The sequence below is a fragment of the Notechis scutatus genome, chromosome 6 (genome assembly GCF_049901735.1).
Source record: "Notechis scutatus isolate UNSWTSFEM ecotype Mainland chromosome 6, rNotScu1.2, whole genome shotgun sequence".
In the NCBI taxonomy this organism is placed as follows: Eukaryota; Metazoa; Chordata; class Lepidosauria; order Squamata; family Elapidae; genus Notechis; species Notechis scutatus.
This window is the reverse complement of record NC_142014.1, coordinates 29,634,191-29,660,085: the sequence shown is the minus strand read 5'-3', so window position 1 is coordinate 29,660,085 and position 25,895 is coordinate 29,634,191. Positions and strand designations below refer to the sequence as shown.

General features: G+C 40.9%; 1 protein-coding gene across 11 annotated transcripts in view; it reads left to right on the top strand.

The window, feature by feature from the left end:
* MAGI2 (membrane associated guanylate kinase, WW and PDZ domain containing 2) overlaps window positions 1-25,895 on the top strand; it is a 585,270-nt gene that overhangs the window by 52,415 nt on the left and 506,960 nt on the right. For 8 of the 11 annotated variants that reach the window (XM_087967826.1, XM_087967821.1, XM_087967822.1 and 5 more), the window contains exon 2: window positions 3,612-3,665. The exons of the other annotated variants lie outside the window; for them this stretch is intronic. In XM_087967826.1, coding sequence (XP_087823952.1) covers window positions 3,612-3,665 — 54 coding nt within the window. The remainder of the gene's footprint in view (window positions 1-3,611; window positions 3,666-25,895) is intronic. 11 annotated transcript variants of the gene reach the window in all.

Below are 25,895 nucleotides of genomic sequence, written 5' to 3'. Positions count from 1 at the left end.
GAAGTTTTGGCAAAGTTAATCAGATTTCAGCTTTGTGTATATCTCTAGGAGAGCGTTAGCTATATGTCATGCCCCGTCGGAGTCTGAATCCAAGGAGGAAGACGAAGACAGTGGGAGTGTGGCTCTATTGGCTGTGAAGGAAACTGGGGAAGGGCAAAGTCTGGCTGGGCAGAGCAGGGAAGACGGAGAGGGAATTCAGAAGAAGACCCAGGCCCACCCCCCTCTTCATCCTAGACCATACAAGGAGGAAAGGAGAAGAGAGCAATGTGGGTTGCATGGCTTATGGGGGATGAAAGGGCCCTGATTCCCTTCATTAGCCACAGCTGGGAAGAGAGTTTAAAAGAAATGCAGGCTGTGTGTGGCAGCTGCTGGGAGCAAACATGAGCTTATCTTGTGTCAACTTTGCTTATCTGTGTTCCTGGTGACTTCCCAACCGTGTTGGGTTATTGCCGTGCCTTCACGTCTGGAATTCTTGCTCCTGCCCTGCCAAACTAATTACCTCATTTTGCCTTGATTGGACTTAAAGTTACAGTTTGTTGAGCATGTTTTGGACTTGATTCTCTGCAGCCAAAGGCTGTTCCTGGGAGAATTTTTCTCCAGCCAGAAGGTAACCAGGAAATTGGGGGCAAAGTTAGAGCTAATAAAGGGACTCCTACCCATTATCTGACTGTGTTGCCTTTGTGCCACGCCCCTTTGGGTCATCACACTATATGCTAGAATCTTGACTGGCAAAATAATGGGAATTAAGAAGTACCCATCTGATATGATTTGATTACTTTTTGATTGGATTGGATTGCGTTACTCCTTTAATCGCAACAAGTTGGTTACTCTTATTTAATTCATTGGATTGGGCTACTTGAGGTTTTTGAAGTCTCTGTGTTTGTTCTTAATTACTCTTAAATTTTCATACAGTTCTAGACTATAGGTAGTCCTCAACGTACAACCATAATTGAGTCCAAAATTTATGTTGCTAAGCGAGACAGTTGTTAAATGAGTTTTGCCATGTTTTACAACCTTTCTTGCCACAGTTGTTAAGTAAATCACTGCAATTGTTAAGTTAGTCACACAGATGTTAAGTGAATCTGGCTTCCCCCATTGATGTTGTTTGTCAGAAGGTTGCAAAAGGGGATCACGGTACCCCAGTACAATGCAACCATCATAAATGTGAGTCTGTTGTCAAGCATCCGGATGTAAATCACATGATCACAGTCATAAGTGTGAAAAATGGTCACAAGTCACTTTTTTCAGTGATGTTGTAACTTCAAACGACCCCTAAACCATCTGTTGTAAGTTGAGGACTACCTTTATAGGTAGGTAGCCCTCGACTTACCACAGTTCATTTAGTGACTGTTCAAAGTTACAACATCTGTCAACTCATAAAACATTTTGTATACATGTTTTATGGTTGACAACAGAAAGAAGGGGGCGGAGTTTCAAAGAGCAGATGGTGGTGTGGAATCGAAAGTACATTCCATTCATATTTTCTTCAAAGACTGATTAGATGACTGAAGCTTCTGCCGTGCAAAAATCTAGTTGGATAGTATGATTGATGACTCTTGGCTATGGACGTGTTTCATTGGATGGTACACCCAGAGGGGTGGGTGGGAAAGCAGGATTAAGGAAGACAGTGAATTACGTATCTCAGAATTGGCTATGCCCAGGTAAATTCCGGACATAGAATGTTACCTTCAAATAAATCTTCTTTACTTTTCGTAGTGTGACTTGAGGCTCATGATTTATTTGGTGTAACTGCCGGAATCCTGACAACATCACTGAAACAAGTGTCTTATGACCGTGGTTCACCCACACGATGGTTGCAGCCTCCCCATGATCAAAATTCAGGCCCTTGGCAACTGACTCATATTTCAAAGCAAATCAACCTTTAGTGTCAGAGTACAAAATGTGTAAAAAGAGATTGGCTGAGTCTCCCTTCGTGCAACCCCCCCTCCCCAAACACAACTCACAGTGAGGACAGAAGTCCCTAACTCAGTCCCAATCTTGTTACACTATATGGACTTGTTGCACAACGCGCCGGCCCTACAACTCTATCCTACTATGTTGACATTTATTTTGAAATATGTCCCTTGATATAACTACAGTACTCAGTACTCATTGTTAATAGCTTCCGGGAGGTGCAGTGAGTACCAAAAATGATAAGTATCAAACAGATTTTTCCCGTAAGGAATAATGCAGTGAGTCACAAGGTAGCCGACACCGAGAAATTCTAGTTTGTGGGTTGAGTACTAAACAAACGGTGAGTACTGGAACAAAATATTTGTGTCAAAATGCATTGAGTATTAATTTCGATGAGTTTTAAAGCAGTTGAGCTATTATTACCTTTATTGTCAGGGTACAACATGTGTACAATGAGATTGACTGAGCCTCCCTTCGTGCAACCCCCCCCCCAACACAACTCACAGGGAGGAAAGAAGTCCCTAACCCAGTCCCAATTGTATTACACTATGTGACCTTGTTGCACAATGCGCCGGCCCCGCAAGTCTATCCTACTATGTTGACATGAAGTTATTTTCCATTCAGGAGTCTGACAGCCCACGGGTAGAAACTGTTCTTCAGCCTGTTGGTGCAGCTGGCTCTGCTTCTCTATCTCCTACCTGATGGTAGGAAAGTGAAGAAGTGCTGGCCAGGGTGTTAGTCGTCCCTGAGGATTTTCCTCACTCTTCTAAGGCAGCGAGCCCTAGCGAGGTCATCTAGTGGTATCAGGGAACAGCCCACAATGTTTTGTGTTATCCTCACCACCCTCTGTAATGTCTTTCTATCCGCGGCTGCCAAGCCAGCATACCATATTATCATGCAATGTTATCGGACGCTTTCTATTGTGGACCAGTAAAAGGAGGTCATCAGTCATTTTTCCACTTTGTTCTTTCGCAGACCCCAAGGAAATGGAGTCTTTGTTGGGCCTTTCTGGCCACCTGGGTTGTGTTGGCTTTCCAGGTGAGATCTTCGCTGAGGTAGACTCCCAAGAATTTAAAGGAGGAAACTCTCCCCACACATTCCCCCCTCAATGTAAAGTGGTGCGGGTTCCTCTCTCTTCTTCCAGAAGTCTAACACCATCTCCTTTGTCTTGCTGATGTTCAGGTACAAAGTCAAGGAGGAAACCAGATTCACTCAACAACTGTATGATTAACTTAACAACGGCAGCGATTCACTTAACAACAGTGACCAGGGAAGTCATAAAATAGGTCAAAACTCACTTAACAAATGTCTCGCTTAGCAACATAAATTTTGGGCTCAATTGTGGTTAACCTGAGGACTACCTGTAGTTGCAATATCAGATCATCTTTTTTGTAAAATTGCATAGTGGGACTGAATGCTGCACTTTTTCTTCCCATTCTAGCAATGATTTTTATCTTCCAGTTCTAGCAAATCTCTTCCTTTATGATGGGTGAAGTTAAACTTTGACTATGGCAGAACTTATCCATGTATTGAGGCCTCTGCATTGCAAGAATGCTAAGACATTTGTGCTTATTTCATGGAACTTTGAGGTGGGATTATATTAAGTTCATGGAGCCCCTATCATGAAACTTCCTAAACATGGTCTTATGGACACCAGTCCTTCCAATATTTTTCCAGTCTTATCTGTATTTTTCCAGGTGGAAAACGCAGGATAACAGCCCTCTTCCAGCCCTCGGAAGTCCTGAGCAGTGGTAAGGCTCCCTATCTAATAATATATATATTTTGTTTCATGTTGAATAAATGAGATACCCACCTATGGGGAGAGAATAGGCATCCTAACTTATCCTTAATTGTTAGATTTTTATTTTACTTCACCTGTTCCTTTTCTGAGTGTCAAGGTGTCATGCTCCTGTCAGTCTGAATCCAAGGAGGAAGCCGGACAGCTGACAGGGAATGGGAGTTTGGTTCCATTGGCCATGGAGGAGGCTAGGGAAGGGCAAAGTATTGCTGGGAAGAGCAGGGAAGAGGTAGAACAAGGGAGAGGGAGTTCAGAGGAAGATCCAGGCCCACCCACTCTTCATCCTAGGATATGCAGGGATGAACAGAGAAGAGAGCAATGTGGGTGGCATGGGTTATGGGAGAGGAAAAGGCCCTGGTTCCCTTCATTAGCCACAGCTGGGAAGACGGTTGATAAGAAAGGCAGGCTGCATGCGGCAGGCTGCTGGGAACAAATGTGACTTTACCTTGTATCGTTGTGGCTTATCTGTGTTCCTGGCATCTTCCCAACTGTGTGAGTTCTGCTGTGCCTTCAAGTCTGAAATTTTTGCCCCTGCCCTGCCAAACTAATTACTTCAGTTTGGACTTTAAGTTACAGTTTGTGTTGCTCATGTTTTGGACTTAATTCTCTGCAGTCAAAGACTGTTCCTGGGAGAGTTTTTCTCCAGCCCGAAGGTAACCTGGACATTGGGGACAAAGTTGGAACTAATAAAGGGAGTCTTCTTGCTTATCTGACTATGTTGCCTTTTGTGCCACGCCCTGGGTCATCACACAAGATCACTAAGAAAATTCAAACACACTCACATTGGATGACCCAAATTCAATCTGCCATCATTATCCTTGGACACGTATATTTGCCTTCACACCCACCTCTGTTCTTTAATAGTCTGGCAATCTCATGTTCATAAAATTTTATGACAGAAGCAGGCCAGCCTACTTAGAAATAAATAAAGAGGTACGCACAGTGGTGGGATTCAAATAATTGGACAACCTGTTCGCCCAGGGTCAGGTTGGCTGTTGTGGGAGGCGTGGCCCATCCCCATCCTCCACCTCTGCCACACATGCAGGACAAGCTTCCTGTGATGGCTGACCTGACCCTGGGCAAACCAGTTGTTAAATTTCCACCCTTTGCCAAAGAGTGGAAATTCCAAGGGTGCTTGTCTGCACATTGGTCTCACGGCTGTTTTCAGCCTTCTGGACACGGCTCCTTTAAGAGGCAAGGTTTCTGAGGAACGAGGAGGGGGGTTACCATAAAGACAAAGAGTTGATGCTCCCAAGAGCTTGCACGGGAAGGTGAAGCATTGTGGGGAAGTGGAGGGAGGGATTCCCCCCTCCCCATGGAGCTGTGTGCAGGGGATGTTGGTCAATCTGTGGGCAAAAAGTGAGAGGGGTGAGGAATTAAGTTGGCAGCACAATCGAAGCTGGGCCCAATGTAGGGGAGACTGCGCAGTTATTTGGCCAGGCAAATTATTGCCCTCTCCCCCACACTATCAAAGTGGATCCTGGGTGCTGCGCTGAGCTTCTCTTTCCCTCATGCTGGCCACTCCATTGCCTGTTTCTCCATTGCAGTGCAGCACAGGACCCAAGATCCATTTTGATAGCTGAGAATGGGTGGTTGAGTAATTGAACAACCAGTTCGTGTGAACCGGTGCGAACCAGCTAAACCCCACCACTGGGTACACAAGGATAAAGCATTCATGGAGGTAGTCCTCAACTTATGACCACAATTGAGCCCAAGATTTATCTTGCGGAGCGAGACAGTTGTTCAGTGAGTTTGACCCCATCTTGTGACCATTCTTGCCATGGTTGTTAAGTGAAGCACTGCATTTCTTAAATGAGCAACATGGTTGTTAAGTCAATCTGGTTTCTCCAGTGACTTTGCTTGTCAGACATTTTTAGCTGTTTAATTATTGATGATATTTATGTCCTGGGCACTTTTAATTGAAATGTCTAATGGTTTTAATTACATTTTGTTCTGTGGGTTTCTGTTAGAAATGGTTACAGCATATATCTATTCTTTAATATTTTATTATGCAATATTATATTGGCCCACTGCTTATATTGTACTGCTTAATTGCTTTCCTTACCCATCTGGTTAATTAAACGATAGCTTGCTTACTCACATGTTTTTCATCTTTCTCAGACTGCTCGCTTCTATTTTTCAAGTTAAATAAACTTTGGTATCCCAAATTAAAAAGATATACTGCATGACCTTAAATGCATGACTAACATATCTCCTCCAATCATGTGTCTGAATTCATAGATCTTGATTCTTCTCATAAATATTGTTTGAAATAGATATGGATTTGTGGAAGTTGTTTAATATGCCCTCAAAAAGCTACTGAATGAAGTAAGGAAACCTAATAAATTTTTACAGGGTTACATACAATTATCTGTTTTCAAAATGTGACACATAACAGATGCATTTGTTTTGGGTGACCTTCTTCATTTTCTAACTATATTAAAATAATCCCCAAGACATTAAAATATATATCTAATGCTTTAAATTGAGAATGTTCTCAAAATTTTGAAATTCTATATATGTAGCTGATGCAAATAATTTAGGATTTACTAGTCATATCAGAAACCTTCCCTATCAGTTTCTTCTGCTTAATTATCATTTCTCTGAATAACTTTTCCTTATCTATAAAATGTACATGTTATGTTGCCTTTCTGATTTGATTTAATCATGATGTTACCTTGATGTGCCTTGAACAATTGCACATTTTCAGGACTGTCACTAAAATGCTTGTTTCTCTATTTAGATGGTTTGGGGAGAAGCTTGCATCCATAGCACAAATGCCATCTGTTTCCACCATTTATTTTGAAATATGCCCTTTGATATAACTACAGTATTCAGTACTCATTGTTAATAGCTTCTGGGAGTTGCAGTGAGTACCAAAAATGATAAGTAACAAACAATTTTTTCCCATAAGGAATAATGCAGTGAGTCACAAGGTAGCCGACACCGAGAAATTCTAGTTTGTGGATTGAGTACTAAACAAACGATGAATATTGGGACAAAATATTTGTGTCAAAATGCATTGAGTACCAAATTTGATGAGTTTTAAAGCAGTTGAGTTATTATTACCTTTATTGTCAGGGTACAACATGTGTACAATGAGATTGGTTGAGCCTTCCTTTGTGCACACACACACCGAACACAACTCATAGTGAGGACAGAAGTCCCTAACCCAGTCCCAATCTTATTACACTATGTGACCTTGTTGCACAATGTGCCGGCCCGACAAGTCTATCATACTATGTTGACATGAACTTAATTTCTGTTCAGAAGTCTGACAGCCCACAGGTAGAAACTGTTCTTCAGCCTGTTGGTGCAGCTGGCTCCACTTCTCTATCTCCTACCTGATGGTAGGAAAGTGAAGAAGTGCTGACTGGGATGTGAGTCATCCCTGAGGATTTTCCTCACTCTTCTAAGGCAGCGAGCCCTAGTGAGGTCATCTAGTGGTATCAGGGAACAGCCCACAATGCTTTGTGCTGTGCTCACCACCCTCTGTAGTGTCTTTCTATCCACGGCTGTCAAGCCAGCATACCACACCGTCATGCAATATGAGAGGACGCTTTCTATTGTGGACCGGTAAATGGAGGTCATCAGTCATTTTTCCACTTTGTTCTTTCACAAGACCCGAAGGAAATGGAGTCTTTGTTGGGCCTTTCTGGCCACCTGGGTTGTGTTGGTTTTCCAGGTGAGATCTTCGCTGAGGTAGACTCCCAGGAATTTAAAGGAGGAAACTCTCCCCACACATTCTCCCCTCAATGTAAAGTGGGGCGGGTTCCTCTCTCTTCTAACACCATCTCCTTTGTCTTGCTGATGTTTAAGTGCAGGTTGTTTTCTAGGAATCATGAGGATAATTTTTGAACCTTCCCACTGTATACTGTTTTGTACCAAGGTACCACTGTAGATAATTAGATCGAGGGGTGGATGCAGAATTTCCCTGGATTAATTATTTTTGAGGCAAAAATTATCTCTGATCAGATTAACATTTGATAGTAAAATATGTCTGTATGTGTGTCTTTTAAAAATATTCCACTATCTTTGTTTTTAGCCATTAATGGGGAATTCAGAGCAAAATATCTTTTGGGTTCAATCTTTTTTTTTTTTGGACCATATTTTGAAAAAAACCATTGTAATTGCTGTCAAAGAGATACTGGCATTGTTCTTCCATAATACCGGTACTCCTCGACTTACAACAGATCCCTTAGTGACTATTCGAAGTTACAACAGCACTGAAAAAAGTGACTTACAACCATTTTTCACACTTACAACCATTGCAGCATCCGCACGGTTCACATGATTTACATTCAGATGCTTGACAACCGACTCACATTTATGACAATTGCAACCTTCTGACAAGAAAGTTAAGGGAGGAGTCCATACTCACTTAACAACCGAGTGACTAATTTAAGAACTTCAGTGATTCACTTAACAAAGGTGGAAAGAAAAGCCATAAAATGGGGCAAAACTCTCTTAACAAATTTCTTGCTTAGCAACAGAAATTTTGGGCTTAATTGTGGTCATAAGTCGACTTACCTGTTCAACAGTCTGAAAGATAGCTGCTTCTCACTCTTTTCTTAATAATTTTCAAGCTAGGGCAAACAAACTTTTTTTGACTGACTGAGCCTTTACTGAAAACAATTGCTTCCTTTGCAAATAATACAAATGACAAAATGTATATATCATCTGTCTTTAAACAAACCTTTGTAATACATCCGATGCTAACAACAGAGACAGAGTGTGATGACCCAAAGGGGTGTGGCACAAAGGCAACACAGTCGCATAAGTAAGAAGAGTCCCTTTAATACCTCAAACTTTGCCCCCAGTGTCCAGGTTACCTTCAGCTGGAGAAAAATTTCTCCCAAGAACAGTCTTTAAGTGGAGGAAATTCAGTCTGAAAACAAAGTACATACAAACTGTAAATAAAAATCCACAAAAACCACGCTGCAGTAATTAACTTGACAGGGCAGGATAAGGAATTGCAGGCTTGAAAGCCCAGCAAAACACACATAGTTGGGAAGACACCAGGAGCCCAGATAAGCCTCGCTGATACCAGATAATTCACACAAAAAAAAACCCTTCATCAGATGTTTTGAGAACCTGTGACAAATGTTTACCATCTTTCTTCTGTTTTCCACCCGGATCCTTTTTTGAAAAATTACTCATGGAGGGGAACTCAACCATTCCTGGAAACAATGAAGCACATTATTTAAGTCCTTTTCTTAGTTTCTGTGCATTAACGTAGCGTTACAGAAACACCTTCCTTAAGCACTTCTGACTAGAAAACACAAAAAGGAGCGCACACTCATTGCGAGTCTCCTTGAAACTCAGGACAAGGAAGGAAAGTGTGTCCTTCTGTGTTGCCAGTTTTATAGCAGAACCTGGAAATGCTCTAATTACCCCACTCCTGACTAGAAAAACAGGATGCAACCACAAACAGCATAAGCAATTTCTATTTTCTGACATCAGCCCTGAAGTAACACATCTGGGTGGGCAGATTTTGCATGGTGGTGAACAAGATCAGGCAAAGAACAATTAAGAACAATTGAACCTACCTAAGGATGGATTGAAGGGATGCGGTGACTCAGTGGCTAAGACACTGAGCTTGTCAATCAGAAAGGTCGGCAATTCGGCAGTTCAAATCCCTAGAACCATGTAACAGAGTGAGCTCCCGTTACTTTGTCCCAGCTTCTGCCAACCTAGCAGTTCGAAAGCACGTAAAAAATGCAAGTAGAAACATAGGGACCCCCTTGGTGGGAAGGGAACAGCGTTCCATGTGCCTTTGAAGGCATTTAGTCATGCCGGCCACATGACCACGGAGATGTCTTCGGACAGTGCTGGCTTTTCAGGTTTGTAACGGAGATGAGCACCACCCCCTAGAGCTGGAAATGACTAGCACGCATGTGCGAGGGGAACCTTTCCCTTTCCCTTTAAGGATGGATAGCCTTTTGGGCAACCAACACTTAGGTCATTTACTATTTGTTTCATTTATTTGCTTGCCTGCCTGACAGACAAATCACAGCCATTCTTCCCAGGGAATCTTCCATACCTAGAAATCAACAAAATACAAAATCTGGTTTGAATTAGAGGAACATACAATGGTGATCGTTGTAGTCTACCTTAATGTTTGTAGAGATTCTCAGTCCTCCAGGTCTTGGTTGTCTCAAAGGTGCTTTTTTCAGGAGGCAACTGGGCTTCCTTGTTTTTTCTTTGGAGACATTTCGCTTCTCATCCAAGAAGCTTCTTCAGCTTTGACAGTGGGGAATGGAAGGATGAAAAAAGCACCTTTGGGGCTACCTTGATATTGTTCTTCACTCACTAAGTCATGTCCAACTCTTACAAATTCCATGGACCATAGCATGCCAGGCTCCACTGTCTTCCATTGTCTCTCCAAGTCTGCCCAAATTCATGTTCCTTGGGTTGATGACACCATCTAACCATCTCATCCTCTGCTGTCCCCTTTTCCTTCTGCCTTCCATCTCTTTCCCAACATCTGGGTCTTCTCCAAGGAGTCCTCTCTTCTCATTTGGTGGCCAAAGTCTTGGAGCTTCAGCTGTGATATCTGTAGTCTACTCAGGGGTGGGCTTCAAAAATTTTAGCAAAGGGTTCTCTGCCTGGTTGTTGGGTGGGAGTGGCCATGGTGGGCATGGCCTAGTCAGTCTCCTACACCATGGCGTGTGTGTGCGTGTGTGGCATATTTGCCTTTCCTGGGTTCCAGAAGCTTTTCTCAAGCTTCTGGGAGGGTGAAAACAACCTCCCCGGGCTCCAGAGGCTCTCTGGAAGCTGAAAACAGGCCCATTTCCGGCTTTCCTGAACTTCTAAGAGGCCCATTTTTCACCCTCCCTGAGCCTCCACATGGGCCCTGCACTTACCTGCATCCTAAACGGGCCGTGTGGGGACTCCTGGGAGGGGAGGGGCAGGCGGGGCTGGGCCTGCCAGGAGTGGGATTTGGGGGTTCTCCAAACTGCACAGTATCTTAGATAGGGGCTCTCCCGAACCCCTGCGAACCCCCCCAGCAGCCCAATCCTGAGTTTACTTAAGGGCCTATAATTCCAACCTTAGAGACTATCACAATCCTAACTGCAGAAGTCTCTCAGACACAATGATTTCACATTTAGGGTGATGGTGACTTTTGTTGAATTTCGTCCTTCATTGAAAGTTCGGAGTGAAAATTCACTTCCCATCACTCTAAACTTTCCTTTCTCCCACCACTTGTAATAGACCTGACTACCCATGTTGGATGAGACTTCAGTTCCAGGAAGGAAAGATGCGAGTCTTATTTTTAAAAGTGTATCATTTATATTGTACTATTATTATTATGTTATTAAGAAAGCTTTGTTTACTGTGAATTATAATATGCTATGTTAGGTATAAACATTATTTTGTGTATTGTCATTCTGAGGAGCTTTTGTTGACTTTCTTAAATACAACATATACACTACGTATCTTTGATTTAATTCCTTCCAGTTGCTATTTTTAATTTGAGTACTTCTCTCTGTCTCTCTCTTTCTCTCTCAGTCTCTCTCTCTTTGTCTGTCTGTCTGTCTGTCTGCCTGCCTGCCTGTCTCTCTCCCCCCCGCTCTGTCTGTCTCTATCTATCTATCTATCTATCTATCTATCTATCTATCTATCTATCTATCTATCTATCATCTATCTCTCAATATGAAAGATTTGAGAGTTAATTGTTGTCATTTTACTTACCTACCCTAAATCTTTTCCACTAATTCCTTAATTTTCTGTTTCTGAAACAGCATGTCACTGCATTTCACTTTTTAACAAATATCAACTTAGATTTGTAATACTTACGCTGAATCCTGCTGTTTGTAACACATTAGCATTTTTGTAAAATACACTAAATTACGTGCTGTGTTTTTAGATTTTGGAGCTAAGTAGTAAATGGGAGAAAGGAGTCTAATTATCCTTTATTGCTGGAAAATAGCTGTCACATATTAAATTACCTAACAGTCTGGTAAACTGGGAGCTGAAATAAAGTCTTTTCTCTTCGCTCCTCTCCGCTCTCCCCTCCCCTTCTCTTCTCTTCCCTTTCTTGCTTTCTTTCTCTTCCTTCTCCTCTCCTCTCCACCCTTCCCACCCCTCCTTTTCCCCGTTTTCCTCTTCCCCATCCTCTCCTACCTCCCACTCTTCTTCCAGTTTTTCCCTCGCTTCCCCTCCCTTCTGTCTCTCTCATATTCATCATGATAAGCCTCTTGAAATTTACATATTCTTATAAGAGTTTTGGAGTCTTTTTGGAAATAAATTCAAATGAATTATTGCCGTCATTATTTTATTTCCCAACCCTACCTGGAACAGGAGAATCATGCTAAAGAGTCTCAAGTCTTCATCATGACGTGTTTAGACTACTGCAATATGATTGACGCAGGGTCTGCCTTTAAAAGTCATTCAGAAGTTGCATTTGATTCAGAGTGCAGCATCCGACTGGCATTCACAGAGGGGGAAGAGGACGAAAATCCTGGGTGCAGGATCCTGAGTGTATTTTAGGTTAGGTAGAGCCAGAGGTAGTATTCAAGCAGGTTCTGATCAGTTCTAGAGAACCGGTAGTGGAAATTTTGAGTAGTTTGGAGAACCAGCCAATCCCACCTCTGACTGGCTCCGCCCCCCCTCTTCTCTGCCTCCCATTGAGTCCCAGCTGATCAGCTGGGTCTTCTTTGGTTGCCCTGCCCAGGAGAACGGAACTGGAAAGCAGGTTAGTGGGGTGGGGAGGGAGTGGGGATTTTGCAGTAATCTTCCCCTGCCACACCCATCAAGCCACACCACGCCCACCAAGCCACGCCCACAGAACCAGTAGTAAAAAAAAATTTGAATCCCACCACTGGGTAAAGCTTGCCCAAACTGCCATCAATGTCTTGACATTGTGATCTGCAGGACCTATGGGACATATTAATCTACCTGGAAAAACGAAATATAGTTCTTGACTTACGGCCACAATTGAGGTCGCTAAGTGCGAAATTCATTCAGTGAGTTTGGCTGGTGCATATTACAACCTTTCTTGCCGCAATTGTTAAGTGAATTGCTGCAGTTGTTAAGTTAGCAACACAGTTGTTAAGGGAATCTGGTTTCCCCATGGATTTTGCTTGTCAAAAGGTGGCCAAAGTGGGATCACATTACCCCAGGACATTGCAACCGTCTGAATTTTGATCATGTGAACACGGGGATGCTGCAACGGTCATAAGTGTGAAAAACGGTCATAAATCTTTTTTTCAGTATTGTCATATCTTGGAACGATAACTAAACCAACTGCTGTGAGTCAAGATCTACCTATATTATCAATGCTCTGCTAATTTAGAGGGGTGAATTTGGAGAAGTGAGGAGGAGGAGGAGGCTCAATGGTGCTATTTTTCAGAGACTTATGCTAACGAGATAACTAAATACTGCTGTCACTCATAAAACATTTCTATGCCTGTTTTAGAGTTGCCATGAACAGAAACAGGGGAGGGGAAGGAATTTGAAAGAGCAGTGAAGCAGTTTGGAACCGAAAGTGCATTCCATTTTTATCTTGCAAAGATTATAACTAAGCTACCAGAGTTACTACCATGCAAATCTCTAATTGGAGAACATCATGGTCCTGTTGGAATCTGATTCCGAGGGGGAGGTTGAGCAGCTGACAGGGAGTGGGAGTGTGGCTCCGGTGGCTGTGGAGGAAAGTGGGGAAGGGCACAGTCTGGCTGGGCATTCAGAGGAAGACCCAGGCCCACCTCCTCTTCATCCTAGGGCACGCAGGGAGGAACGGAGAAGGGAGCAATGTGAGTTATGGGGGAGAAAAGGGCCCTGATTCCCTCCATTAGCTGCAGCTGGGAAAACAGGATTTAAAAAGGGTGTTTGCGCACAGCACCTTGCTGGAAGCAAAGCATGAATTATCTTTGTTTGTCATGTCTTATCTGGGTTTTGGCATCCTCCCAACTGTGTGTGTTTCATTGTCTTTTGAAGTCTGCCATTCCTTATCCTGCCCTGTCTCATTAATTGCTGCAGTGTGGTTTGTGTTGGGTTTTATTTATAATCTATATATACTTTGGGTTCGGACGGAATTTCTTCCCTTTAAAAACTGTCCTTGGGAGAGTTTTTTCTCCAGCCGATGATAATTGGGCATTGGGGGTGAGGTTGGAGGAATTAAAAGGACTTTATCTACTTTTGTTACTTTGTTGCTTTTGTGCCACACCCCTTTGGGTGATCACAGAGAATGTGATTGATGACTCTTGGCTAAGAACGTGTTTTGTTGGAGAATATGAATTATGATACACCCAGAGGGGTGAGGGGGGGAACCAGGGTCAAGGGTGACAGGGCTCATGATTTAAGTAGGGCAACTGCCCAAATCCTGACAACTATTCCATGATGGCTGATTAATTTATATGTACCTGGTAGGAGGTATTTAAAAATTGTAATGTAGTTTTATTATCCAAAGGAGGGAAGAATCAGCTGTAAAGTATTCTTACACAATCTCAGCTACGTACATTTCAATTCAGTCCTGTTAGGAGACATCCATCAAATTTTTCCTGATGTTTTATTTATCGCAGATCTTTTATCATATTCATATTTGACAGACTACTGAATGACAGTCTCAGATATCAAGAACTCTGAGACAGGAATTGTATGTTCATCCACAACTGCTGGGGAAAAAATGTCTAGAAATGTAATCTTAACAATTCACTTTTTAATAGCTTGGAAGATGATACAGGAACATGCTTAATTAACTAATTAGATCAAAGTATGGGGAAATTGTTCAGTCTGGCCAGAGAGAAAAAGAGATTGCTGGATGGCCATCAAACCAAGAATGAAAAGCAAGTGAAGAAAAAAGTAAAAAAAAATAATAATTTTGCACCCGGGGGAAGAAATTGAGGGAAAGCAGTAATTAGAAGCAATTTAAATATTTTTCTACTATCGTTGGTTGGGAACAATGGGGCAGATTTAAGAGCTCAGCATTGTTTTTACTGATTTTTTTTTCAAATTTTGCTCATTTTTATCATCTTTTTTTGTCTTTTCTTTCACTTTACATGATTATGTGTGTTTATTTTTTATTTTTTTTTGGAAAATGACAAATAGTTCTGACATCAATTTCACTGTTGAAATTTAGATTTTTACTGAGACTTTTCTTAGTTCTTTCTTAAGATGATATGAAGAATTTAGCTCTCGGGTACATAGATAGATAGAAAAGGCACCAGGTCTTATTTTCCAGGGATGTCATCATCCACTGACGAACCTCATTTGTGTATGTTGCCCCTGGTCTCCTTTTCACTGTCAGAGGCCTTCAGGAACTTCCTCTGAGGCTGGCAAGGCTTTCCTGAAGGTCTCTGCAGCCCATAACCGAGCTCTGGATCGATCCAGAGCTTTGTTGCCAGCTCCAGAGGCCTTCAGGAAAGCCTTGCCAGCTGCAGAAGAAATGGGCCGGCCAGGCAGGAGTCGGGGTATGCAAGAGCTGGCTACAGCTGTCCAAAGGGAAGTAGTAGGGCAGTTCCACCTCCACATCCCCACCCTAGCTTAATTTTTACCCATGCGCTCTGGAGTGAGAGAGATCTTAATTGGGGCTTATTTTGGGGGTAGGGTTTATATTGGGTGCACATGTAAAAATCAAGTTAGGACTTACTTTCAGGATAGGTATTTTCAGGGAAACAGGGTAGATGTTCTGCTGATATTGGCTTTTTACCAGCTTAAATCTCAAAGCTAGTCAGATGAAACGCTCCTAACCCCAATTATGGATGCAGTAATTATATTCAGAAAAGAGAGGTTATTGATGATAAGCAAGAATTTTCATCCATCCTAGAACGCCAGTACTTCTGAAAGGCAATCAGACTTGGGTAGCACATTTGCTCCATTGAATTGTTTAAGGTCATTTTTAAGTGCTTTCAAAGTGCCTTGAGTAATTTAGGAACTTGTGAAACTATAGCAAATGGCCTTATTTATTATGGATCAGGTCAGAAGCTGTATTTCTTGGATAATTTTTATGTGGTGGTTATGTTTTCCAGCACTAGAGAAGACTCTGCTGTATTTTTAATTTGTATAAAAATCTCTATTCACCTTGAGGACCCAAGGAAAGGGCACTTAAACAAACACATAGGAATACATAAAGTGATTTTTCAGAAATAGATGTTTGCAATACAGTCTTAATTAAAATTTCCCCAAATGGTGCTGTGTAAAATTACAGTTCTTGGCTTCTTGCAAGTGAGACACAAGAGCACGCTGATTGGGATGGCTAAATCTGGAGAAAGAATAACCTCTATCCACCCCATTTGGGCTATAGAAATAGAATAAATACATAAGTAAAGCAATTGCTGTCCTCAGGTTGCACTGAATGGCAAATTCAGCTTTGCACAACAACATTTAAGGCAAATGTTTAAAAAGATTTAATTTAGGACTTGGCTTGAATTTATTGCAAAATCACTCTGTTCATGTAGATCAGGGGTTGTATTTGACTTTGGGGGGCTGGGGTGGGTATTGCTGGGGTGAGTGTGGCCAGCTTGATGTCACTCAAGTCAGGGGCACCTGTGGTGGCCAGGTGCTAAGGCAGGACTTCCCTCACACCCTCCCTCATTCTCTTTATAATCTCCTCCCTCCCCTCCTCCCTTCCTTCCTTCCTTCCTTCCTTCCTTCCTTCCTTCCTTCCTTCCTTCCTTCCTTCCTTCCTTCCTTCCTTCCTTCCTTCCTTCTTTTTCCTTCCCTTCTGCAGGAGGCTGTCCAGTGGTGGGATTTAATTTTTTTTACTACTGGTTCTGTGGGCGTGGCTTGGTGGGCGTGGCTTGGTGGGTGTAGCAGGGGAAGCTTACTCCTGGGGGAAGGTTACTGCAAAATCCCATTCCCTCCCCACCCCACTAACCTGCTTTCTAGCTCCGTTCTCCTGGGCAGGGCAACCAAAGAAGACCCAGCCGATCAGCTGGGACTCAACGGGAGGCAGAGAAGGGATGTGGTAGGGGCCAGTCAGAGGCGGTATTTAGCATTTCTCCAAACTACTCCAAATTTCTGCTACCAGTTCTCCAGAACTGGGCAGAACCTGCTGAAGACCACCTCTGGCCCATGGGCCTTGAGTTTGACACCCCTGATGTAGATGGTTTGCATTTTTTTTTTTTTTTGACAAATGTCCCAGATCAAGTGAAAAGTTACTATCTGAAATTGTGAAGCATTTCAACCAAATATGGTCGACCACTGTTTTTCAAATGTGGCCACTTTCATTCTTGGGAGCTTCACTTCTTCACCAATTTGAAAAAAACACTGTTTTAGACAGATGACATAGATATGGAAGTCTTGTTGTTGTTGTCTTTTATTGTGTGTGTGTGTGTGCATAAACTGGCTCAACGTAAGATAAAATAGTCATCCAAAATTCTAAGCATGTTGGACTTCCATTTAAATTTCTGGTGATGCTGTGCTTCTATTAAAACTGTTTTGCAAAGCTAGTGCCTTCCAGAATAAATAACTTAGCCCCTCATAAGTAGCTATTAAAATCCCTTTCTAATAGAAAATCCGCACATTTGAATCAATATCTCCAATTTAAGCCTTAGTCAACACCTATTTATAAAACAAGCCCCTGCCTGTTCCCTAATAAAGTGATGTCTTTTTGTAAAGCCAGGTAAACTTATTTTCACTGCCATTTCTAATGGGCTCCTAAATCTTTGTTGTCTAGATTTGCCAAAAGGAAATTTAGCTCATATATGCACACACCTATCATGTTCTTTCCTTGGGTAAAGCATAATATGAACTGCCAAGAGGGATTAAGAAATGCCGAATCAAAGAAGTTACAGATATAAGGTAATCAAAAGGAAATATAAATAAAATCTAATTTTTAGGAACACCATTTAGTATAATTCTCTGCACTTACAAACTGTCCTACTTTGCATCATGTCCATATGCGTCTTCATATAACAGAATAACAGAGTTGGAAGGGACCTTGGCGGTCTTCTAGTCCAACCCCTTTCTCAAGCAAGAGACATTGTACTCCACATAAGTTTGGCTTACCCTCCTTCCTGGCGATGAACTAAAGATTTCTTTCTTCTCACACACTTGAGGGAGCATACTAGCAGTTATTAAATGAGTTTAGGAATCATTTCAATAACATACTGGTAAAAAAAGATTAATGAACATAAAATTTCAGGTCAAATTTTACTTGGTCCTCCGAATGAAAGGATTGTTCATAAAAATGGTGAATAATCTATCTTATAGGATATTTTCTTTGGGTATCTTGCTATATATTTTCCTTTCCTTCCCTTCCCTTCCTACATTTTTCTTCCCTTCCCTTCCTACATTTTCCTTCCCTTCCCTTCCCTTCCTACATTTTCCTTCCCTTCTCTACCCTTCCTACATTTTCCTCCCCTTCTCTTCTCTTCCCTTCCTACATTTTCCTCTCCTTTCCTTCTCTTCCTTTCCTACATTTTCCTTCCCTTCTCTTCTCTTCCCTTCCTTCCCTTCCCTTCCTATATTTTCCTTCCCTTCCATTCCCTTCCTACATTTTCCTTCCCTTCTCTACCCTTCCTACATTTTCCTTCCCTTCTCTTCCCTTCCTACATTTTCTTTCCTTCCCTTCCCTTCCTACATTTTCCTTCCCTTCCCTTTCCTTCCTACATTTTCCTTCCCTTCTTACATTTTCCTTCCCTTCCCTTCCCTTCCCTTCTCTTCCCTTCTCTTCCCTTCCTACATTTTCCTCCCCTTCTCTTCTCTTCCTTCCTACATTTTACTCCCCTTTCCTTCTCTTCCTTTCCTACATTTTCCTTTCCTTCCCTTCCTACATTTTCCTTTCCTTCCCTTCCTACATTTTCCTTCCCTTCCTTCCCTTCCCTTCCTACATTTTCCTCCCCTTCTCTTCTCTTCCTTCCTACATTTTACTCCCCTTTCCTTCTCTTCCTTTCCTACATTTTCCTTTCCTTCCTTCCTACGTTTTCCTTCCTTCCCTTTCCCTTTCCCTCCCCCTTCCCTTTCCTTCCATTTCCATTTCCATATTTCCATTTTACTTTAGTCATTTAACGCCAACCAAGAGATCCTTAAACTCTTTCTCTACACAGAGGGGTATTTCTCTTCTGAGTGCTGTGTTAGTTGTTGTTTTAGAGGAAATTTCAGCTTGCTAGTTCCTCAACCAGAAGTTCTCAGGTTAATACCTGATTAGCTGAATATTTCTTCTGATAAATGTGATGCTTATAAAGAACAATCAATCGTGGCATATTCACCCACAATTTAACGAGGCCTTTGTTTATTTTGAAACTTAAGTTTTTTTCCTGTTCAATAGATCTACCCACAGAAGAAATATTGTTCCTCCCAAAATATGCCTAGGGCCAGATTGGCTGCTATGTTCTTGAGTCATCAACCTGACATCCATCCCTACGCATTCTAGTGGTCCATCTCCATCAGTGGTGGGTTTCTAAATTTTTTCCTATTGGTTCTATGTGCACGGCAATCAGCTGAGCTAAAAAACAAGGAACTATGGGAGAGGTAATGGCGGGGCGGGCCCAATCAGAGGTGGCATTTGCCAGTTTTTCAAACTGGTCAAAATTTCCACAACCGGTATGCTATAGCCACTCTGAACCGTCTGAATACCACCTCTGATCTCCATCCTTACGGTAGGTAATCTACCAGACATGATTATTCATTGGGTACATTCGGTGCCTCACAGCTTCTTTTCTAAGATAACACCTTTTGCTGAGATGAATTCATTTTCTTTCCGGAGAAGAAAAACTCCAATTTAATTTTACTAAACTGTTCTACGAGTTTCCTTCCTTAATTGTTTGGTACAGATCCAGGAGAAAGGGAGAATCTATTTTGGGTTTGTTTTTCAATCAGGAAGAAAGTTTGTTTTAATCTGACCCTAAGCATCCTCAAGACCTACCTAGGTACTCTTATCTGTTTTGCAGGTTCCAGGGACCCAGAAAGATTTTGTGATGGCTTCCTTACTGGGGTTAACATTGTCTTCCCTGTATCATGTGCCTTTTTAATGTCATTTTTAATTGTGATTGTTTTATATGTGTCCTTTTTATATATTCAGTACTGTACATTGTCCAGAGTCACTATCTTGGGAGCTATGCAGCTATACAAATATGATAAATAAACCAGTCAATAAACAAACATTTGCTGGAGACAGAGTGAGTGGATAAGGATCTTTCTGGCTACAGGCAGAGACAGGGAGTTTCCATTTTCTGTGAGATTCTAGTGAAAATTGTTTCTCTGAAGTTAATCAGAAGAAATCTACCATAGCCTTGGTTCTAACAGTGGAGCTTTGTTTCACTGAAAAGGTATCTTTTTGTACAATCAAACAATTTCACAAAGCAGGTAGAAGAGTGATTGTAAAAAGGAGGGCTGCCTTTACTCACACCTGGGAAAGAAAGAGTTTTTTTTTAAGTGGGTTTAGTTAGTTTAATAATTATTTACTTTCAAGACAGAGCAAGAGTTATATGGTTTGCTAACACATAAACACACCCTCGTGTCTTTCATGTGATTGTTAGAATGAGAAAAAGTATTTCTGAGTTAGCTGAATGCTATATATATATACATATACATATGTATGCATTCCTATTCTTACTCTGTAAACCTGTAAACTTGATTTATCCTCCACTCATCCATAAATCTGTTTTAAATATTGGGGATTTATGTTGCCCTGGAGTTATTTTACATGAGTTTTTTTTCCATAATGAAGAATCAATTGTAAATAATTAGGCTCAAACTAGATAACATCATCAATAAACAGCAAGAAAACCACCAAATTCAGAGAGTAGCATTTCAACCCTGACCTACAAATATTCTCCTCTAAAGATTTCCCCTATCCAATCGTGTCCAACTGTAGGGCACGATGCTCATTTCCGTTTCTTATCTGAGGGACCAGTATTGTCCAAAGACAATTTCCATGGTCATGTGGACCAGGGGGTCCCCAACCGCCGTCCGCGGACCGGTACCGGGCATGCGGAACAACCCTTACCGGGCCGCTGGTTGCTGGGCGCCGCCATCTTTTTAAAAAGCGCTCCGGGTAGAAAGTTCACCGGGCGCTGTTTGCATAAAAAGATGGCGCTTAGCGCCTCGTGAGCTTTTCCGGTGTAGAAAGCCATTTCTACCCGAAAAAGCTCACCAGAGCGCATGGCGCCGCCATCTTTTTATGACGAACAGCGCCCGTGACGCCACCGAAGCGCCTTTCGTCATAAAAGATGGCGGCGCCAGTTGACGCCGACCGGCCGCGGCGCCCAGCTGATGTCGGAACCGGGCCGCGGCCGAAAAGGTTGGGGATCCCTGATGTGGACAATGTGGCTATACACCAAAGGCACATAGAATGCTGTTACCTACACACTGAAGTGATATCTATTAATCTATTTGCATTTGCATGCTTTTGAACTGTTTAGGTGGGAAAGTAGCTGAGGCAAGAATGGGAGCTCACCATGTCCCACAGAGCTCAGATCTCAAACCTGAGCTGACAAGCTCAGTGTCTTTAATTATTCAGCCATCGTGTTCAAAGACATCAAAAAGCATCAATACACATCACAAACCCCTACACCCAATACAAATTTCTTCCAATGCAAACATTCGTCCTGAGGTTTATCAGAATTAGGTTATCACAATAATCATAACAAATATCTTTTTGTTTAGAGTCTCAGATTTTGTTTTCCATTTAATTATCTTAATATTTTGAGATATTCTTTATTTTTAATGATTGGTCCCATATCGTTGGCAGTGCTGATTGTTACATATGATAAGTGACAATGTTCTGTGATTTGTACTTATTGCACTCTCTAATGAGTAGCAAACCAGGTGGGATATTCTGCTTAGATTTCCTATTCCAAGAAAAAATAGGCAAGATATTTGGCAAACTGAAGTTTATCTATGGTTATTTAGTAGCGGTTTATGACTGCTCTAAATAATTAAATATAATTTTAAAACTACATTGGTTAAACGGCACATAGCAATATTCTATTCTTAAATCAGTTCATATTGGCCTATCCTCATGCATTTAGTTTGTTAAGCTCTGGTAAAAGATAAACCACAGATCCAGCTGTTCTGAAAGAATGGAAGAATATATCTTATTTTATATATTGCCTCACAATCAAGAGGCTGTGAGTTCGATCCTAGGTAGAGGCAGATATTTTTTTTCTCTGGGCATGTTGAGAATTTATCTGCTGAATATAACTCCTCATTGGTGACAGGAAGGGTATCCAGCCTGTAAACACTCAGCTCCATTCAGTTGCCCAGACTTCCGCCCCAGCAAAGGATTATGGGGTTGTTAAAAGATGATGATGATTGTTAGGGATACACCCTAGCAGAATGTGCATGGCAGTCAGGCAGGCAGGCAGGCAGGCAAATATGAGAGATAAACGTTTTTGTAGCTTGCACTCAGTAAAACAGATACACTGTGCTAGTTAAATAGTTTATTCCAGTAAGAGTTTTAGCATAGTCAAACAGTCCATATATCATTCACTAGTTCAGTCCGTTCGGGATTATTCAGTTGCAAAGTCCATTGTCGAAAAAGAGGTTAGTAAACTTACAAATATCAGTCCAGTAATATATCTCCTCACAGTAGAGATATAAAGAAGTCAAACCTCCTTTCTTCCTTCGACGTTCAAAAACTCAGCAGCAGGAAAACACGCAGTTAGCAAACCATCAATCCAGCATAGTCAGCAATCCAGCATAGTCAGCAAAATCCAGCAGGTTCTCTTGCTCCCTCTTATGGCGGTTTTACAACCGCACCCAAAATTACATGCTTTGCAGTTTAAAGTGACACACACTTAAACTTACTATCATAGTTTATATATATTATTTTACCCAAACTACATTAGGTAACCTTGTTATTCCTAACATTCTCCCCTTTTGGGTAATATAATAATATATATATCTATTTACAATCTTAACCCATAGTCATCACAACTTTCTTTGTGTTTGACTGAACCTTGGGCTTTTGTTAATTGATCAGCAATAGTTTCTTCAGTCATACAATATTCCAGTCTTATCAAACCATTTTTTACAGATTGCCTTACATTCAGATATCTAAGATCTGTATGCTTAGATCTCGTTTTCACAGCAATATTTGTAGCCATCCGTATGGCTGCTTGATTGTCCTCATATACTACAATGGAATCATTAACAGTTATTCCCATATCTAATAACAACTGTTTATACAGAATTAAATCAGTACATAATAAAGATAGACATGAAAATTCTGCTTCCATTGTGGACATACTTATGTGTTGCTGTCTAATTGACCTCCAACCAATCAGTGCCTTTCCTAACAGTATAGCCGTACCTGAAGTTGATTTCCTAGTGTTTATGTCTGTTGCAAAACTTGCATCAGCATATGCACTTAAAATCAGATCATCTTTTGGCTCCAAATACAATGCATAATGCATTGTCCTTTTAAGATATCTTAAGATACGTTTTGTTGCTTGCCAGTGTCGTTCAGTGGGTTCAGCGTTGAATCTTGCCAATTGATTAACGCTATAGGCAATATCTGGCCTTGACCAATTACTAATGTACGATAAACTACCAATTAGCGATTGATAGATAGTTTTATCGAATTTTGGACTTTGAGCATCAGTGTGGCCAAATTCCTGGCTCATTGGAGTTTTTGCCGGTTTACAAAGTTCCATTTTGTATGTTTTTAGTAATTGACAAATCTTATCCTCTTGAGATATCTTATAGCCACCTTTGGTTTTATTTATTGTTAATCCTAGATACTGTTTTATCTCTCCTAATTGCTTTAATTTTATCCTCTTACCTAATAATGATATTATTTCAGTAGCTTCATTATTAGTTTTTGTAATTAAGGCAATATCATCAGTGAACAACAATAACAATGACACTGTTCCATTTGTCTCTTTCTTAAATACACATGGATCAGCTAAACCTGCTTTAAACCCTATATTGTTTAACTCCTTAACAATATATTGGTTCCATTCGTAACCAGATTGTTTTAATCCATAGAGACTCTTTTTAAGCTTCCAACAGTCATTATTTGTTTTATCATCCTTAATTCCTACAGGTTTCTTTAGGTATATAGTGTGCTGCAATGGTGCATGCAGATAGGCAGTTTCTACATCTAAGTGATTTATAATATAGTTCTTCTTAGCTGCCCACACTAAAGCTGCTCTCAAGGTTGTTGCTTTTAGACTCGGTGCAAATACTTCATCATAATCACATGCAGTTTGATTAAATCCTTGAGCTACCAACCTAGCCTTATGGGTAACAGTCCCATTTTTACCTGTTTTTAATTTAAATATCCATTTACAGCCAATGGACTTTTCACCTGGAGGTAATTTAACATTTTCATAAACTTCCATTTGTTTCAATGAATTTAATTCTTTCTCCATTGCTCTATGCCAATTTTCTTGTTCCTTTGCTGGATACATTCTAAGTTCTTCAACAGTAGTTGGAACTTTACTAACTTGGCAAACTACACTTGCTTGGTACCTGTCAGGTGGTCTGGTTTCACGTGTTGAACGTCTAGGTATTACAGGGCTTACAGGTGGACTTTCATGTACTACCTGTTCCTGGTTATCTATTTCTTCCTGTTCACCTATTTCTTCCTGTTCTGGTCCTATTTGCTCTTCCTTGTACTTCCTCTTTAATTGTACTCTTCTTATTACTGATATGTTGTTTTGGTCTTTTGTAGGTTTCTATGATTACATCCTTACTTGAATCTTGCTCCAGTTTTTCCCATCCTACATGTTCAAGGAATTGTGCACTAGCACTACAGTAAACGCTAGATGTACCTTTTTCCCAGAATCTGTATGATTTGTGATTAGATTCATAACCTACAAAGAATAACTTTTAGCCCTATGCTGCCCCTTTTGTCTCAGTTGTGTAGGAATATGCACCCATGCTGGTGCTCCAAATGTGTGCATGTAGCTTAGGTCAGGTTTTCTACCATGCCACCGTGTGAATGGTAATTCACCTGTTGTTGAGTTAACAACATTATTCAATATATGATTACCACACATTATTGCTTCTCCCCACAAAGTTTCAGGTAATCCTGAATCCGACAACATAGTACGAGCCATTGCCTGTATTGTTTGGCCTCGTCTTTCTATAAAGGAATTATGTTGTGGCCTATATGGTGCAGACTTTTTATGTTCAACACCTGCCATCTTCAGTCTATTTTGGAATTTATTATTTATAAATTCCGTACCATTATCAGTTACAAGAGTTACTAGTTTCCTTTTAGTTTTTCTTTCTGCAAACTTCAACCAATTAAAGAAATTCTGATATGTTTCCGTTTTACTCTTCATTAAATAACAGAAACCATATCTAGAATAATGATCCATTATGCTTAATATATAATGAGCACCTCCCACACTTGGTTTTTTAGGACCTATAATATCAGCAAATACGACCTCTAGAGGCTCTTTAGTTTTAAATCCATTAATTCTATTTGCTGGTATTACCTTGCTTTTTTCTTGACTGCAAGCATTGCAGTGCAAATACTTACTGCAAGGCTTCAGTTTTATACCTTCAGACAGTTCAACCGTTTGCTTGAGCATTTTAAAATTTATATGCCCTAAACGTCTGTGTAACAAATGTATGCATTCATCATGAGGTTTAACGTTATTATACACTGTATTAGCTACCTCTAATTGATTATCATTTAACACATACAATTCACCTTTTAAAGTTGCAGTCACTTTTTTACCTTCCTTTTCTATTATGCAGTTTTCTCCCCTACATAACCTAGTTTAACCAAAACTCTAACCGAAAGCAAATTAAACTTAAGTTGTGGTACATATAACATTTTTACATTTTCTTTTATGCAAGAACAATGTGCAATACCTTCACCTTTTGCTTTCATTTTCCAGCCATTAGCTAACGATATCTGCTGTGAACTCGTGGACATCTTAACAAATCTTTTCTTATCTTTCGTTATGCAGTGCGATGCTCCACTATCTACAACCCATAAATTATTATTCACAGTTTTGTTGCTATACATGGCTAACTCTAAGCATTTTTCATCCTTTTGATGCCTTTTAGCATTCTGGCTGGCATTGTGGCGTTTTCTTTCTTGCAGAATCTAGCCAAAATGTCCTTTTCCTCCACAATTAAAACATTTTCTAATTGTATAGGCTGTCGAAGATAATTTCTCTTCTTGTGGTTGTTGTTCCCTTCTCAGTTGATCCCTTTCAAGCCTTCTCCTGGCTTCTTCAAATAATCTGCCAGTAATGTCAGTTAATGTGAGGTTATCTTTTGGCAGTACTTCCAGTGAAGTTACATAGTCGTCATAGCTCTCATCTAACGAAGA